This window comes from Haliotis asinina, chromosome 16, assembly GCF_037392515.1.
Source record: "Haliotis asinina isolate JCU_RB_2024 chromosome 16, JCU_Hal_asi_v2, whole genome shotgun sequence".
NCBI classification, from domain to species: Eukaryota; Metazoa; Mollusca; class Gastropoda; order Lepetellida; family Haliotidae; genus Haliotis; species Haliotis asinina.
The window spans coordinates 38454841-38469266 of NC_090295.1; the positions used below are offsets into that span (position 1 = coordinate 38454841).

The 14426-nt window shown below is 40.5% G+C and overlaps 1 protein-coding gene across 1 annotated transcript; it reads left to right on the plus strand.

Moving 5' to 3' along the window:
* Window positions 1-7383: 7383 nt before the first annotated feature.
* On the plus strand, window positions 7384-11102 carry LOC137267762 (uncharacterized). The gene is made up of 7 exons (XM_067802209.1): window positions 7384-7462; window positions 8181-8450; window positions 8783-8944; window positions 9154-9423; window positions 9667-9798; window positions 10123-10157; window positions 10928-11102. The coding sequence occupies exons 1-7, from the start codon at window positions 7384-7386 to the stop codon at window positions 10985-10987; spliced, it is 1008 nt and encodes a 335-aa protein (XP_067658310.1). The 3' UTR covers window positions 10988-11102.
* Window positions 11103-14426: the final 3324 nt, after the last annotated feature.

Consider the following 14426-nt stretch of genomic DNA (forward strand, 5'->3'; position numbering starts at 1 on the left):
GGGAGCATACCATCTGACGAAAAATTTTTGCAAGTAATAATGATAATTTTATAATTCAAAACAAAATTGGCAGGGTGTATTTGATTTGTGTGAAAAATGTGACATATCCCCGATCTGATCTGGTCCATCATGAAAATACAAGGCGCTGTATTACAAGGCAATATTTGAGTATTAATATTTTCTAGTTATTATTCTGAAAACTTCTTTCACAAACACCTCTAATTTTTATGAGGGAAATATACCATTAGGTGAAAGTAGTCTGCTTGTAATAATGATGTGTTCATCATTTTTTTTTTAAAAAATAATAATAATTTTAGTATTTGCGGAGCGTGAGATATGACATACTTGATCTGACACACAATGGAGGCCTGTGATGTTTTAATGTTATAGTTCTAGAACTATTGTAGATCTTAGCATTTGACAAAACTGGAAAAGCCTTTTCAACACTTTGTGATAGATCTAAATTTTCTGCTTTTGGGGGATTCTTTTGGGATTTTTTGGATTCCGGATATCTGAATTAAATGATAGTGTAAAATAAATGTCTCAAAGAAGATTTTTAAATAAAAAGGACAAGTGATGTTAAGTCATGTTCTACTGATAGTTTTGTGTTCTTTAAAGTTTTTGGGGAGGGTGGCCCTGGTGTATCATTAATTCTTCCATTATTCACGTATAATTCTTCCTATAATTCATTTATTGTAAAATTTGAAATTGAGAGGAAAAGGCAAGGGGAACTCATAAGTATTCAACACAAACAGAAAAGCTTTGAAACATAATGAGACATTTTAATTGTTTAACAGATCATTCCAAACATACATAACATAACAGTGTTTGTAGTACCTTAGTTTGCCATTTGGTCATCAGGGCCTGGTGTCACCTGAAATCCTTAAAATCTGCAGGCCCTGAATGAAATATGCAGGCCCATTTGTTAACTCAAACCAATAAAAACAAAATAGACTTCAAAGTAAAGAGTTTCACAGTTTCTACAAAATCCATTAGCAAAGCGTATGACGCACTCTGATGTTTACATTTGTTAAAGACCTGTGTTGACATTCCTATATATATGTGCGTCGAGCACTGAAATATTAGAAACTGAAACTGTCAGTTACCGTAACATGACGGATCAGAGCTGATTCATGAACGTTAACAAAGAAAACAAATTATGGGCCAGATTCTGTTTGAAGAGACATAAGAGAAAACTTACTGAAGGCCAAAAGGGCTTGCTGGTATCAGAAAAAATGCGGGACAGATATGGCGCTGGGTCTCTGGGCTGGCCAACATTTCGAACGCTGTATCACAATTGTCACATAAACAGAAAGTAATGGAACAAAGCAATGTTTTAAGTCGTATTTTAGTCCTCGAGTGAACCACAATGAGATCTTGACTCCTTCCTTGGCGCCCTCTTAGCTTTCAAGTTTTACATGCCGCTCTCTCCAGTTTTCTTGCCATCGCATGTGACCTGACTTTCAGGAATTTTTGGACGATCTCTTCCAAGAGTTGACTACTGTTGTGTGAGTCTCCGACAAAAGAGTTCCAATACTTAATCACCAAAACATTTGTGAGGATGGCCTCTTTTAACTACTGGTGATCCATTTTGCCAGTTTTATTTACTGGCAGACCCTTCCTGGCCTCTGTCTCAAATCGTCTGACAATTACAGAGGAAGTGTCACAGGGTTGTTGGAGGCCACTTCTGTTAATTTTATTAGACCATTTCCTCACATCGGCGAGAAAATGTAGGTTGCTGTAGTATTCATGTATATTTCCGAGGTAGATTATCTTGTTCATAGGTTTGTCTGAAACTGCAATCGTGACAACTGTTTTGAAAAATGAAAGATTTATGTTTTGACAATCTACTGATATTTAGTTTTTTTCACCTGCTTTCTTACTTTCCGAGATACAACTTGTTTTCACAGACGATTCTTCAAATCGTCTGTTGTCATGGTGGTTATTTATCGTTCTGTTACAAGCGGTGTCATGGCAAAAACTTTTTGGTCTTGATTTAAAAAACATATATAACGACGAGTAGGGAGTAGTTTTGATCATTTAACTTAATGAAAACAAATCACAATACAACTGATTCTCAAACTGAGCTTAGACCGTGACGCCACGATTTTAAAAATATGGCGGCGCCCTGTCGCGAACATCCGCCAGTCCGAGTATAAATGCTGTTTAGGATTGTTTTCACCGATTTACAAAAGCTAAACTACTTTCTACTGGTAGTAAAACAAGTGTTTGATTGGTAGACAATAGGATTCCGCATGACATTTGTTTGAACATAGTAATTTCACTCATGGAAGCGAGGTAGGTGTCAATATAATACAACTTACAGTAGTATTGTCATTTCGACCACAACCTCGATCGTTTCCGAGGAAGAAATCGTCATGCTACAAGTTGTTCCATGCAAATACGTTTGGTTATCAATCATTTACTACAACTAGTAAGAATTGTTGAGTTTCCAAACTCATCTCCTATCCTGGAATCGAGGTAGGTGTCGAACCGCCCGATGTAATACGCGCAGGCTTCCACAAGGCTCGCTTCGCACTCACAAACAACATATTTAGCACGAACTGAGGGGTACCGTGGAAATCTGTGCGTGGTCACACCATCACCTAGAAGTATTTGACGGCAACCTAATGATTCGGCATGTCTTTGTTGACGTCGGGAAACTTCGAGAGTTCCTTATTCTGTCTGTGGTTTTGTTGGCGGGCGAGAGTGAAGCAGACGACTTTTTGACAACTTTGCTCGGTATTAATTAACAACGCGTTTTTAGAGAATGACTTTGTCGTTCCGCTAAGAACAGCCACAAGTCTTTCATTTGTAGTGAATAAAAGAATATAAAACGTGTGAGTTTATTCGTTGTTTAATGATGAATTGTGTTGCGCTGACGAGACATATCTAGTGATATCCATCGACAATGATATGACTTGTGTTGTGCGAGATTATTGGGAGGTTAACTTATTTCATGAATTTGTAAGTCGACATGCAATCGATGGTACATACGGTAAAGTGTTGTTGTGTAAACTGTCACTATCTCATATGCCCCGCGACACTTAGTCTGCGGCAGGCTGTTCTTGGTAACTAACAAGATAGGGTGCTCATGCTCGCAGACTCGGTTGTGTCTTACGACGAGACTGAAATAATCGATCACCTACTGTGTTGATTATATGTTATCGTATTTCAACTGATCAGTTAGCAAAGATGTCAATCACTGGACTGTCTAGTCCACACTCGTTTACATACAGACCAGCGTCAAGTGACTGATGTGTTGGCGAGGCCACCAGGAAGACTCAAACAGATTGTACATAATCCCTGAATAAACACAGTTTCCTGTTGAGCGGCATGCTTCTAGTTAGATCCTGAGTGAGTCAGTTATGTCAAACCGAGCAGGAAGTTTGAACCAGGTCATGGAATTATGTTATTAATTTATGCATAAATTATATAGATGTACTACCCAGCGTGACGAGAGCTGTATTCTAGCATCGAAACATCTTGGTAACCACACTTTCTCCATTAACTGACAACAGTTCCTTGCGTTTTAATGTCACCCAGTGTGTAACATGTGATCAGCCTTATTTTGAGACGTTCAGCCTTGATGTGTCATTATTGAGTACAGTCAGGAAACTCAACTCATTTAACTGTGTTCAAGGTTTGTAAAATGTATCAGTTCTGCTATTGTTTTGGTTTTTCATTCTAACGTTGACACGCTGAAATGCTTTCAGGTGTGAAAGTACAAAATATAACATACGACCATCATGCAGTCAAGCATTTTAACGCATGAGTGTTAGAATAAATTAAAACAACAAAAAAGGGTCCTAGTCAAAATGGCCACATGTCAAAATGGCCACAAATCTTCCAAGTCAAAATGGCCACAAAAAGGGCAAAATGGCCACAAACCCCTAGTCAAAATGGCTACACCAAAAAGTCAAAATGGCCACACCAAAAAGTCAAAATGGCCATACGTTATCTTATTATTTTTTATAGTTATTTTTTTTAAAAAAAGATATATGGCCATTTTGACTTTTTTGTGTGGCCATTTTGACTTTTTTGTGTGGCCATTTTGACTAGGGTCAGTGTGGCCATTTTGTCGTGTGGCCATTTTGACCTGTTCCCACAAAAAAATATTTAACTCAAAACAACCCAAGCATAATCTTTTACCAAAACAGTATGCATAGGCACACAGACATACACGTATATCCTTGTGTGTATATACACATGCATGTAAGTGTGTGTATACACTACCGGGAACGTGTGAAACACGGAACTTCACGTAATCCCTAAAATAATCCGTGATTTCGTGAAATCACTGTGACTCTAAGGGATTTCGTGTATTTCCTAACATTTCAAGGAATTACGTGAAATTACTGAATTTCATGAAGCACCTGCCAGCCTTTGTTGAAAAAGAGAACACCAAATTTATAATCCGAGTACCGAGTTTATGTGCACAAAATTCATTTACTGGGACAAGATGGAATGCATGAAATTGCGGGGGGTCACATGCAGCGATTTCACGAGATCAATGATTCTTTTAGGCAATTCATGAACTCGGTTTCACACATTCCCTGTCGCACACACACGCACGCACGCACACGCACACACACACATGTATAAATGCACGTGTGACCGCGCGTGCGTGTGCGTGTGCGTGTGCGTGTGCGTGTGCGTGTGCGTGTGTGAGCCAGCATGCGTGCACGTAGCAGTACATTGTGTCAAATTGTCTACTCTGGAGACATATCAGGCTTTACTTTAGTTGGGATAACGAAGAAGACCAGGACCATGACGCGGGTAATGGTCAGCTTGACCAGAAAGTCACGTGATATGTCAGGTGCACAGTACCAAGTTGGGAAGTAGACTGGAAATATCACGTGGCTTACGCCCATGTGTGGAACTGCACAAGACACGAAACCACGAGATAGTCCCCTGTTAAGTCGGCATCCTCGTCTTCCTACCGATCCTGCGTTTGGTTAACTCCGGATGTGGGTGAGAAATCTCTACAGTTTTAAACAGGACATCTGAAACAGCGCCTGCAGCGTTCATAGTTGCCATAAAAGGTCAAAGATAGACGAAACGGGGATATTATAATACATAGTGGGTGCGCTTAGTTTTACGCCGTACTCAGTAATATTCCAGCTATATGGCAGCGGTCTGAAAATAATCAGCGACTATGCTTGTCGTAAGAGGCGACTAACGGGATCGGGTGGTCAGGCTCGCTGATTTGCTTGACACATGTCATCGGTTCCCAATTGCGCAGGTCGATGCTCATGTTGTTGGTAACTGGATTGTCTGGTCCAGACTCGATTATTCACAGACCGCCGCCATATAGGTGGAATATTGCTGAGTGCGGCGTAAAACTAAACTCACTCACTCAAATTCAGAAATAGCAAACGGAACGACAAAGTGAGGCACGCCCACTGATGATTCAAAAATTATTTATCTTTTGTTCACAATGCTAGAACTGAATCGCATATTCCTTCCTAATGGGACATTTGCTGTCGTCTTAGCTAATGGTGGAACATGCCAATGACACCCGTGTATTTTCACCAATCTGCGTTGTACCCCATCTTGGTGCTCCTGTTGAGACATGGATCTGTAGCGGGTAAGGATCCTTTTATCTTGCACCACGGACCTAGTTTCGTACAACATACTATGAATGCAAGTTTTTATATTAAAAAAAAGCCGTAAGTGGTTAACATTATCCTTTCATATTTATGAGTACTACGATTTATCACTTTTAGCTGTTTGAGAAATTTCCGTTTAAAAGCTTTGAGCGTTGGGATTGTATTTGACACATTGCACTTACAAACACTGAGGTTTATATAAACATTAGGGGTTGTCACAATACGGAAAGATTCTGCACACAAAGGTGACTCCAAGGTTTTTACACTCGCTCACTGGTGGGCTCGATCGCTGGATCACTAGCCTGGCGCTTTAGCCAGCTCGTCCAACGGTAAACTACAAGAGGTCTCCTTTGTCTTTTGCAACATCAAGAGATGTCCTAAGCGATTTCCTAAGTGATTTCTGTTGCAACAAACTGTACCAAAACTTAGATTTTATTGGTGTCTCATTTACAGGAATGCTGTTAATTAAGGGGTACTCTGGTAGCGTGGGCCGGGAGGAATTTTGTTGTAAGCATTTTCACCTACAAATCTCTTAATAGCATAACAGCATCTCTTATGATGTTCATATAATCTCTTATAGAAGTCAAAATGTAAAATTTGAGATTTAAGTTAGATTGGGTTAAAGGACGCCGTGTCCATCAACTAACTGTCTTATAAAGATTATTCCTGCATTTTCACATTCAATATTCCTGAGACTTTATTAAATCACATAAAATCTGTTTGTTATTTCACACAACAGCATCGTATGCATCCTTCTCTTCTTTGGAAAACAGCCGTTTCCAACACTGTAAAACCTTCTCATAAAATATGGACAATCTGAACTTCATTTTTTCACATTAAAAGCGCATTGTAGCAAAACTTACAGAGAACTCAATTTATTGAAAATGTTTTCAATAATACATTTCCAAAAGCTACTTTTCTTAAAATTCCTAGAAATCCATACATGTATAAGTGATTTATCCATTAATAATAAGTCTAAAGAGTTTGTTCCCCTTCACTCTTATCTTTTAGCATCTGTTTTCTGACCTGTTCCATGTTAACTTAAATAAACGTCTGTTAATCTTTTTCAAGTGCTCTTGAGGGATGATTAAACAAGTTAATGATACATAAGCCTGGAGATTCCCTCTTATTTTGTTAATAAAGTTCTGCCATAAGTAGTTAGGTTTCCAAGTTTTCAGTTGTCAAGGCGTTTTAATAGTTTATCCACGTTTGAATTTATGTTACTCTAGTATCCTAATATGTCATGTTTTTTTAAAACTGTTCCTAAATGTTTAAATTTTTCAACCTCACTAAGCCCTCCAGTCTCGGTAGAATGTTTTTCTTCCCCATCTTCACCGAATGCCATAATGACAGTTTAATTCACATTGCTATTTATTCCTGTAAATCGATTTTCTATTTATGAAGCTTTATCGCATTGGAAACCGACGTTGTATTTTTAAGTATAGGTGCCGAATCGTCAGTAAAAATACATCCCTTTCATAATTTCATTATTGATCTTGAGACCCTCTATTGTCTTTAAACTACGGACCTTACTGTTTATCATCGCTGAGCATAAGAGAAAATTAACAGACTCATCGGACACCTTTGTTTTACGACTGGGGTTAATTCAGACAGCTTATAGTAAAATGGTGGTAATAATGTAAAATATACAGAGATAACTAATAATGGACGGTGGTAAAATTTCGACAGATGATAGTTTCCACACAACATTTATTAGTGAGTAAGAGTATACAAGGATGAATTGTCAACACGCCGTGCCATCAACTGTAGCATGAACTACGTGTACCCTCAGTTGTCACTTGACAATGTGCTCAGCAGTTCTCAACGGAAGATATTTGTTGTGATTCAGTGTGATTCAGTATCTTGTTTCCTGTAATAGTTTCAGCTTGAAAACTAATGTAGATATGTTGTACATGAGGAGCATGATGTGGTCAGATGTGTATCTGTTAGCTCGCCACACCGAAAGCCTCTGTCTCTCTGCCTGTCTGTCTGTCTATCTACCTGTCTCTAAATCTGAATGTCTGTTCGCCCGTCGTATACTTCGTTGCTGACAACACTTGATATACCCGACTAAGTGTTTGAGCCATTACTAACAAAGAATTAGAGTCGAAAGCTAGTACATTGTACTCAGAGAATCATGACCTGTCTATTTTAAACCGAATCAGCCACCATATGTCACATTGTACTCAGAGAATCATGTGCTGTCTACTTCTGACCGAATCAGCCACAATATATCACATTGTACTCAGAGAATCATGTGCTGTCTATTTCAGACCGAATTAGCTATCATATGTTTCACTGTACTCAGAGAATCATGTGCTGTCTATTTCTGGCCGAATCAGCCACCATATGTTACACTGTACTCAGAGAATCATGTGCTGTCTATTTCAGACGGAATCTGCCACCACATGTCACATTGTACTCAGAGAATCATGTGCCGTCTATTTCAGACGGAATCAGCCACCATATGTCACATTATACTCAGAGAATCATGTGCTGTCTATTTCAGACCGAATCAGCTACCATATGTTACAATGTACTCAGACAATCTTATGTTGTCTATTTCAGACAAGTCGACGTCTTGCAAACAGCTCTCCAGGGATGTTACGGAAACAATAGTATTCAGAGACGAGGGTTGTTTCCTACTGTCTCGAGTGGCCCGGACGTGGGAAGAGTCGAAAACCTTCTGTGAAACCCTGGGTAAAGGCTGGTCCCTTGTTGTGATAGAGGATGTAGAAACACAGAGGCATGTTGACAATCTGACACTGACAGCCAAGATTTCCTCAGACGCATGGATAGGTCTTCGTCGACAAGACAATAAGTACAGATGGGTATCAGGTAAGCAATAACACGATAGCAACTGAAAACCGACCAAGGTCTTTATAAAATGTACAATTTACGGTTTTGTTTTTGGGTTTTTTATAAGTTTGTCTGTGATACGCCATGTTGAAGTCGGCATTACAGAATGTATAGACCGGGGCCCCGCTTCACAAATCTCTCGCGAGGTCAAGGCCTCGAAATGCTAAGACCTCGTAATTTCCTCGTAGCATTCTCATGTACCTCCTATACAGTAACGTTGACTTGCGATGTCGTGGCGCTACGGGAGCTTTATGAAACAGAGTTCAGATCTGTTTCTGGCACCAAACGTCAAACAATTACTGTGTTTTTAGGAAACAACCTGGGGCATCCTGATTTCTTCAGAGAACTGGGTGAAGGTGAAAACTGTCCAAGGGGGCACTGTGTCATTACAAGCCCCCCGGAAGATAACTATGGAACATGGAATTACGCGGACTGTACAACAAAACATTTCACAATATGCCACACAAATTCAGGTAAGTATGGTAAATGTGAATGTCACATCAAAGTTTCATAAAAAAAAGTCTACATTGATATGTCTGTCTGTTACCGTTGGAAAATTAGGGAGGTCATCCTCTTTGCCACTTTCCAGCACGAAGAAATCTGTGAAAAATGTTGATACGATGGTAATTAACGATAGAAGCTATAATATATACTTCAAAGATGTCTTTGTTGCTTACAACAGGTTCCCTACACCGGAGAACAACAACAGCAGTTCAGAAAACAGCAACATCTACAACCACATCCCCAACCAGATCTACAACCGCTCGAAGAACAACTCCAGCCAAGACACAAACAACAGCAACACTAGCCAAAGAAGTGATATCAGCACCAACATCGTCGTCCACGAGGGCATCAAAGAGTAGTATACAAGAGAGGCCAATGAGAGACTCTACAGCCAGAACCTCGACCAAACCAGGTGTCCTGACTTGTCCTGTGATTGTCACCGATAACAGTAAGGACACAATTTCTGATCGATCTTAGGGACCGTTCCTAGTCAGTAGCTAGTGGTGGGCGTGGGTGTGGGTGGTGAATGTTGCGAGTACAGATGCTTGTGTCACCCATGTATTTGTATCAGGTACCATCGAACTGTGTGTGTAGAGGGGGGGGGGGGGGGGGGGGCAGATTATCCTTCACCTTACCTTTGTGTTGTATTCCTATCATTCTTCTATTCTTCTTTATGGCTTGTAACCTCCAGACATGTCTGCGACAACTACAGCACAACGTGGCATATGTCTCAGTCTCATATCCGTTGTCATTGTGGCACTGGTTGCAGCGCTAGTCATGGTGGTTGGTGTTTGTATTGCATGGAAGTGTAGTGCAAATCGAGGTAAACATTGTTTAACTTGTACGTTTGTATCAACCAAGACTATCAGAAACGTTTCTAAATTTGTATACAACTTGAGAAAATGGTGATTTGCTGATTATTACGACCTTGTATTTCTTTCATTTGATACTGAAAGTGACTGTGTTGTCACAATATACTAAGTGAAATGTTTTGATGATCATCTTCTGTAAGAATTTTCAAGTTAAAAATCATCGAAACATTTCAATCCAAGATTCGGACCTTCAAATCTGGTACCTGATTTCAAAACTTAGTGATTACCATAAGATTGAGATAACAGCCTTTTTAATATTGGTATTATTGTTTAAGCTTTGCTGAACGAAGATGCAGGTCAGCAAGTACAGGTATGTCTAAAGGAGACAGTTGTGGTATTGAAGTGTCGGCTTTTGTTTCCAACATTACATTAGGGACAGAGGTAACACACTCGCGCCCCACCCTGAGATGGGGTTGTTTTCGTTGACTGTGATAGGATCTAGGGCGTTCAATGGTTCGCCCTATATGTTATCCTTATACGAAATTTCTACCATTGCTCCTGAAAGTGATGAGGGCGTGTCTCATGCCCTAACAGTGTGTCACATGCCCCGACAGTGTGTCACATGCCCCGACAATGGAATGTCTGTCATGACCCGTCAGTGGACTGTGTCTCATAGCCCGACAAAAGACTCAGTCTCATGCCTCACAGTGTGTCTCAAGCCCGACAGTGTATCTCATGCCCTCACAGTGTGTTTCAAGCCCCGACAGTGGACTGTGCCTCATGTCCCGACAGCAGACTCGGTCTCATGCCCTAACAGTGTGTCTCATGCCCGACAGTGTATCTCACGCCCTCACAGCTTGCCTCATGCCCCGACAGCAGACTCAGTCTCATGCCCTAACAGTGTGTCTCACGCCCGGATAATGTTTCTCAGGTCCCTGTTGTATTATTTTTAGAATATGAACTTCCTTGTTTCAGTCGTAACATCTGAAAACCGTTGTTGACATATTATTGTTTTCACCCATGTACGCCAGTCGTGTGATTCAGTCAGTGCTCCATCAAACACCAGAAAAATAAAATATCGTCTTACTTGAAATGGATTTTTTCGATTTTCTTAAAGTTTTATTTATTTGTTTTAATAAGGGTGGAGATGTAGAGACCTATTTACGACCTTGCCCTGAAGAACACGAAGTGTTGGAGTAACATCCGTGAGCGATGCTGTACATCACAGCTGGTCAATACACGCTATATACACCGACCTGCAATGGACTCTGCTTTAAATAAAGATTTCATATTTTGATCTAAATGTCTCTTGTGATTTGGGACTTGTCTTTTTTTTTAAAACTAGAAAACTACAACATGAGAAAAGTCTGCTCAAGGCTACTGGAATAAACAAACGAGATGATGACGTCACTACGGGAGTGAATTGATCAAGTGTGTGAATTATCTTGGTGTACCGAGGATGGTCGCTTGTATTTCCTAATTATGCTTGTTAATTCTCACAAAATTAAGGCCCCTTCCCATGCAAATATCCAGACAACTGGGTTTATATGTAGGATAAAGCACGACTACGGGGTTATGGTTGGGAAAGGAAGACCCAGGACCGGAGGGTGGGGAGAAGTAAGATCGAGAGCGCTCGAAGCAGGGACCATAAAATTATTTTTGTTATGGTCTCTGCTCGAAGTAAGATCGAGGGCTTACTTTCCTAACCATAACCTAGGAGGAGTGCTTTATTATACATATAAACTGTCAATGATGGGTAATTAGATGATCGTGTAATGAAACTACATAACAGGGAGCGGTGGGCGAGCTGGCTAAAGCGCCATGCAGTCACCTTTGTGTGAAGACTCTTTCCATGTTGTCACAACCCCTAGTGTACAGTACACAACCCTGTGGACTTAAAAGAACAAAGCGCCATGCAGTCACCTTTGTGTGAAGACTCTTTCCATGTTGTCACAACCCCTAGTGTACAGTACACAACCCTGTGGACTTAAAAGAACAAAGCGCCATGCAGTCACCTTTGTGTGAAGACTCTTTCCATGTTGTCACAACCCCTAGTGTACAGTACACAACCCTGTGGACTTAAAAGAACTCACGAGTCCGTTGGTATATGACCAGATGGTGGCCACATGAATACGTGCAAACGTCTAGTTGCGGGTACAGCAACGTGCAGTAAATTTGGACAAAGTACTGTGACTATGTGTCCCAGTTCACCCAGCTGTGAATGGGTTACCTCCATAGGATGAGAGAGCTGGTGGCAGCAAGAGTTGTATACTCCCCAGGGAATTGAGATTGATAAATACGATGTGACGCTGAGACGGATATCCAATGATTGAGGGAAACAAATACCAGCGCAATAGTTGCATGGGTATGTGCGCTATATAAATATCCAGTACAAGTAATAAAATCATAACTGAAGAGCTAGTAAAATCAATTTAATGACACTAGGCTTAACTATTATAATAATTAATTCAACCCCTGCAATTACGTCGACCCGGCGGTAAGTAATCTGCAAAATGCGGATCCAGTCCTGCTTGGGAAAACATTTGAACATTGAAAATGAACTTGGAACATTTTTCAAATGAGTTCAAACATTCACATCTCTTCAGAGCTTAAATGTTGGTGTTAATATAGATATAAGAGAAAGTTAAAGCTGGGTAGAAGTCATACTTACTGAGAGTAAAACTGGCAAAAACGTCTTACTGACAGAAAGTAAAACCGAGAAATAGGTCTTACTGACAGAAAGTAAAACTGAGAAATAGGTCTTACTGACAGAAAGTAAAACTGAGAAATAGGTCTTACTGACAGAAAGTAAAACCTGGTAGCAAACAAAAGCCTCAAATGTGGTTATTCCGGGAAAAGAAACCATGTCTAACAATCACCCTGTAGGTTATTATATCTGTGTACCACTCGTCACACGTGGAGTCACTGTATGGGCGGATGAGGTCTTCTCCGATTGTTTCCTAACAACATATCTGTTTTTAAAAGCGAATATTTTTTTCGTAGTCAAGCATAACAATATGCTGCTTCTTGAATGCACAAAAAAGCGAAACACATCCACAATCTCAGCGCCACATGCTCCATGGATCGTATTAGACTAATAGGCTGGACGAATGGATTCGGTAAGATGTTCAGTTTCCTTGGGATTTGGTAGACACCTTGTATTTGTGGCTGTTAGTCGTGCTAATATCAACCACCTGTTTGGATGGCCCAGTCGACTGCAAACTAGCCACCACGGTGCGTGTGGAGCATCGTGTAATAACGATCATTTACTTCCTGGTTTAACAATGAACCGGAAACATAAACTGGAACGCTGAAGTTTCTATACACACGGAAGGTCATCATACAGAGTGACTGGCGTACAGCTAGGCCATAGATCTGTAGGAGTGGGAGGAGAGTGGGAGGGAGTGACAGAGTGAGGGAGAGAGTGACCGGGAGTGAGTGAGTGAAAGAGTGACAGGAAGGGGTGGAGGTGTGTTTGTGTATGTGTGTGTGTGGGTGTGGGTGGGGGGTGGGGTGGTAAGTGTGTGTGACAAAGTGACAGAGAGACAGAGAGAGGAGGGAGGGAGAGCGGAAGAGTAGGAGAGAGGGAATGATACAACGGAAGAGAGTGTGAGAGACAGAGAATAGTAGTAGTTGGGGTGTGCTCCCATTACGCAGACAGGCAGTCTGCCTTAAACAATATTCATGGTTCAATGAACAGCTTAGCTACTACCTACATATTATAATGGAATAGTCCAAATAAAAACACAAGAAGAAGACATTAATTTCAATTTTGATTGTTGGTGACTTTCGGTATAACGTTCTCGTCTGACAGAAGTCGGCATCATCATACTATAAAGATTGTCAAAAGACATCTAAAATGAATGGAGCATTTTCATATTCGACAGTAATTGAAAGTAAAAACAGGTCATCACTTAATTCCAAAAACAATCAGATTTCTCAGTAATAAAACCGTTTCAGGCTCTAATCTCAAAACAGTGGACCGTTCTATTATATCGAAGGTGTTATCCTAATAAACCTCCCCTCTAAGTGTCTGTCAAATGGGTGTCTGTCAAATGGGTGTCTGTCAATTGGGAGATAACATATGTGAAGGTAATTGTTGGCGTGGATGCGAGAGCGGAAGTGGATGTCGGGGAGGATACAGAGTGTAATGTTTGCATAGGTGTGAGCGTGGTATGTCGGTTGTTGGGCGTTGAATATTTTAGAAGATGTGGTTGTGAACGCTGGCGTGGATTGTTAGCTGTTATGTCCAACTGTGATATGTTGGTCGGCTCCCCCACTAGTGTAACCCTTCTATAACAAATAGGACCAGGGTCAGACAGTATTTTGTTATCGATACATTTTGTCGGCCTGATTTTGTGGGGACGTGCATTCGACCAAATGTCGCCATATTGGGTCATAGTAACCGATATATATGCCAGGAATTGGCTATGACGTCACGATATGATGTCACAAGGCATAAACTTTAATGGTTGATTCATCTTTTTGACTCTCATGTCATGCGATTTGTTCACGTTCGGCCATATTACACTTTGGCCTCCCAATGTCATTTCATGGATGAAAATCGTGAACAAAAATATATCTCCTGTGATGATGTTATCTCAAGTCGTGACATACAGTATTCGAATTCAGAAATAGC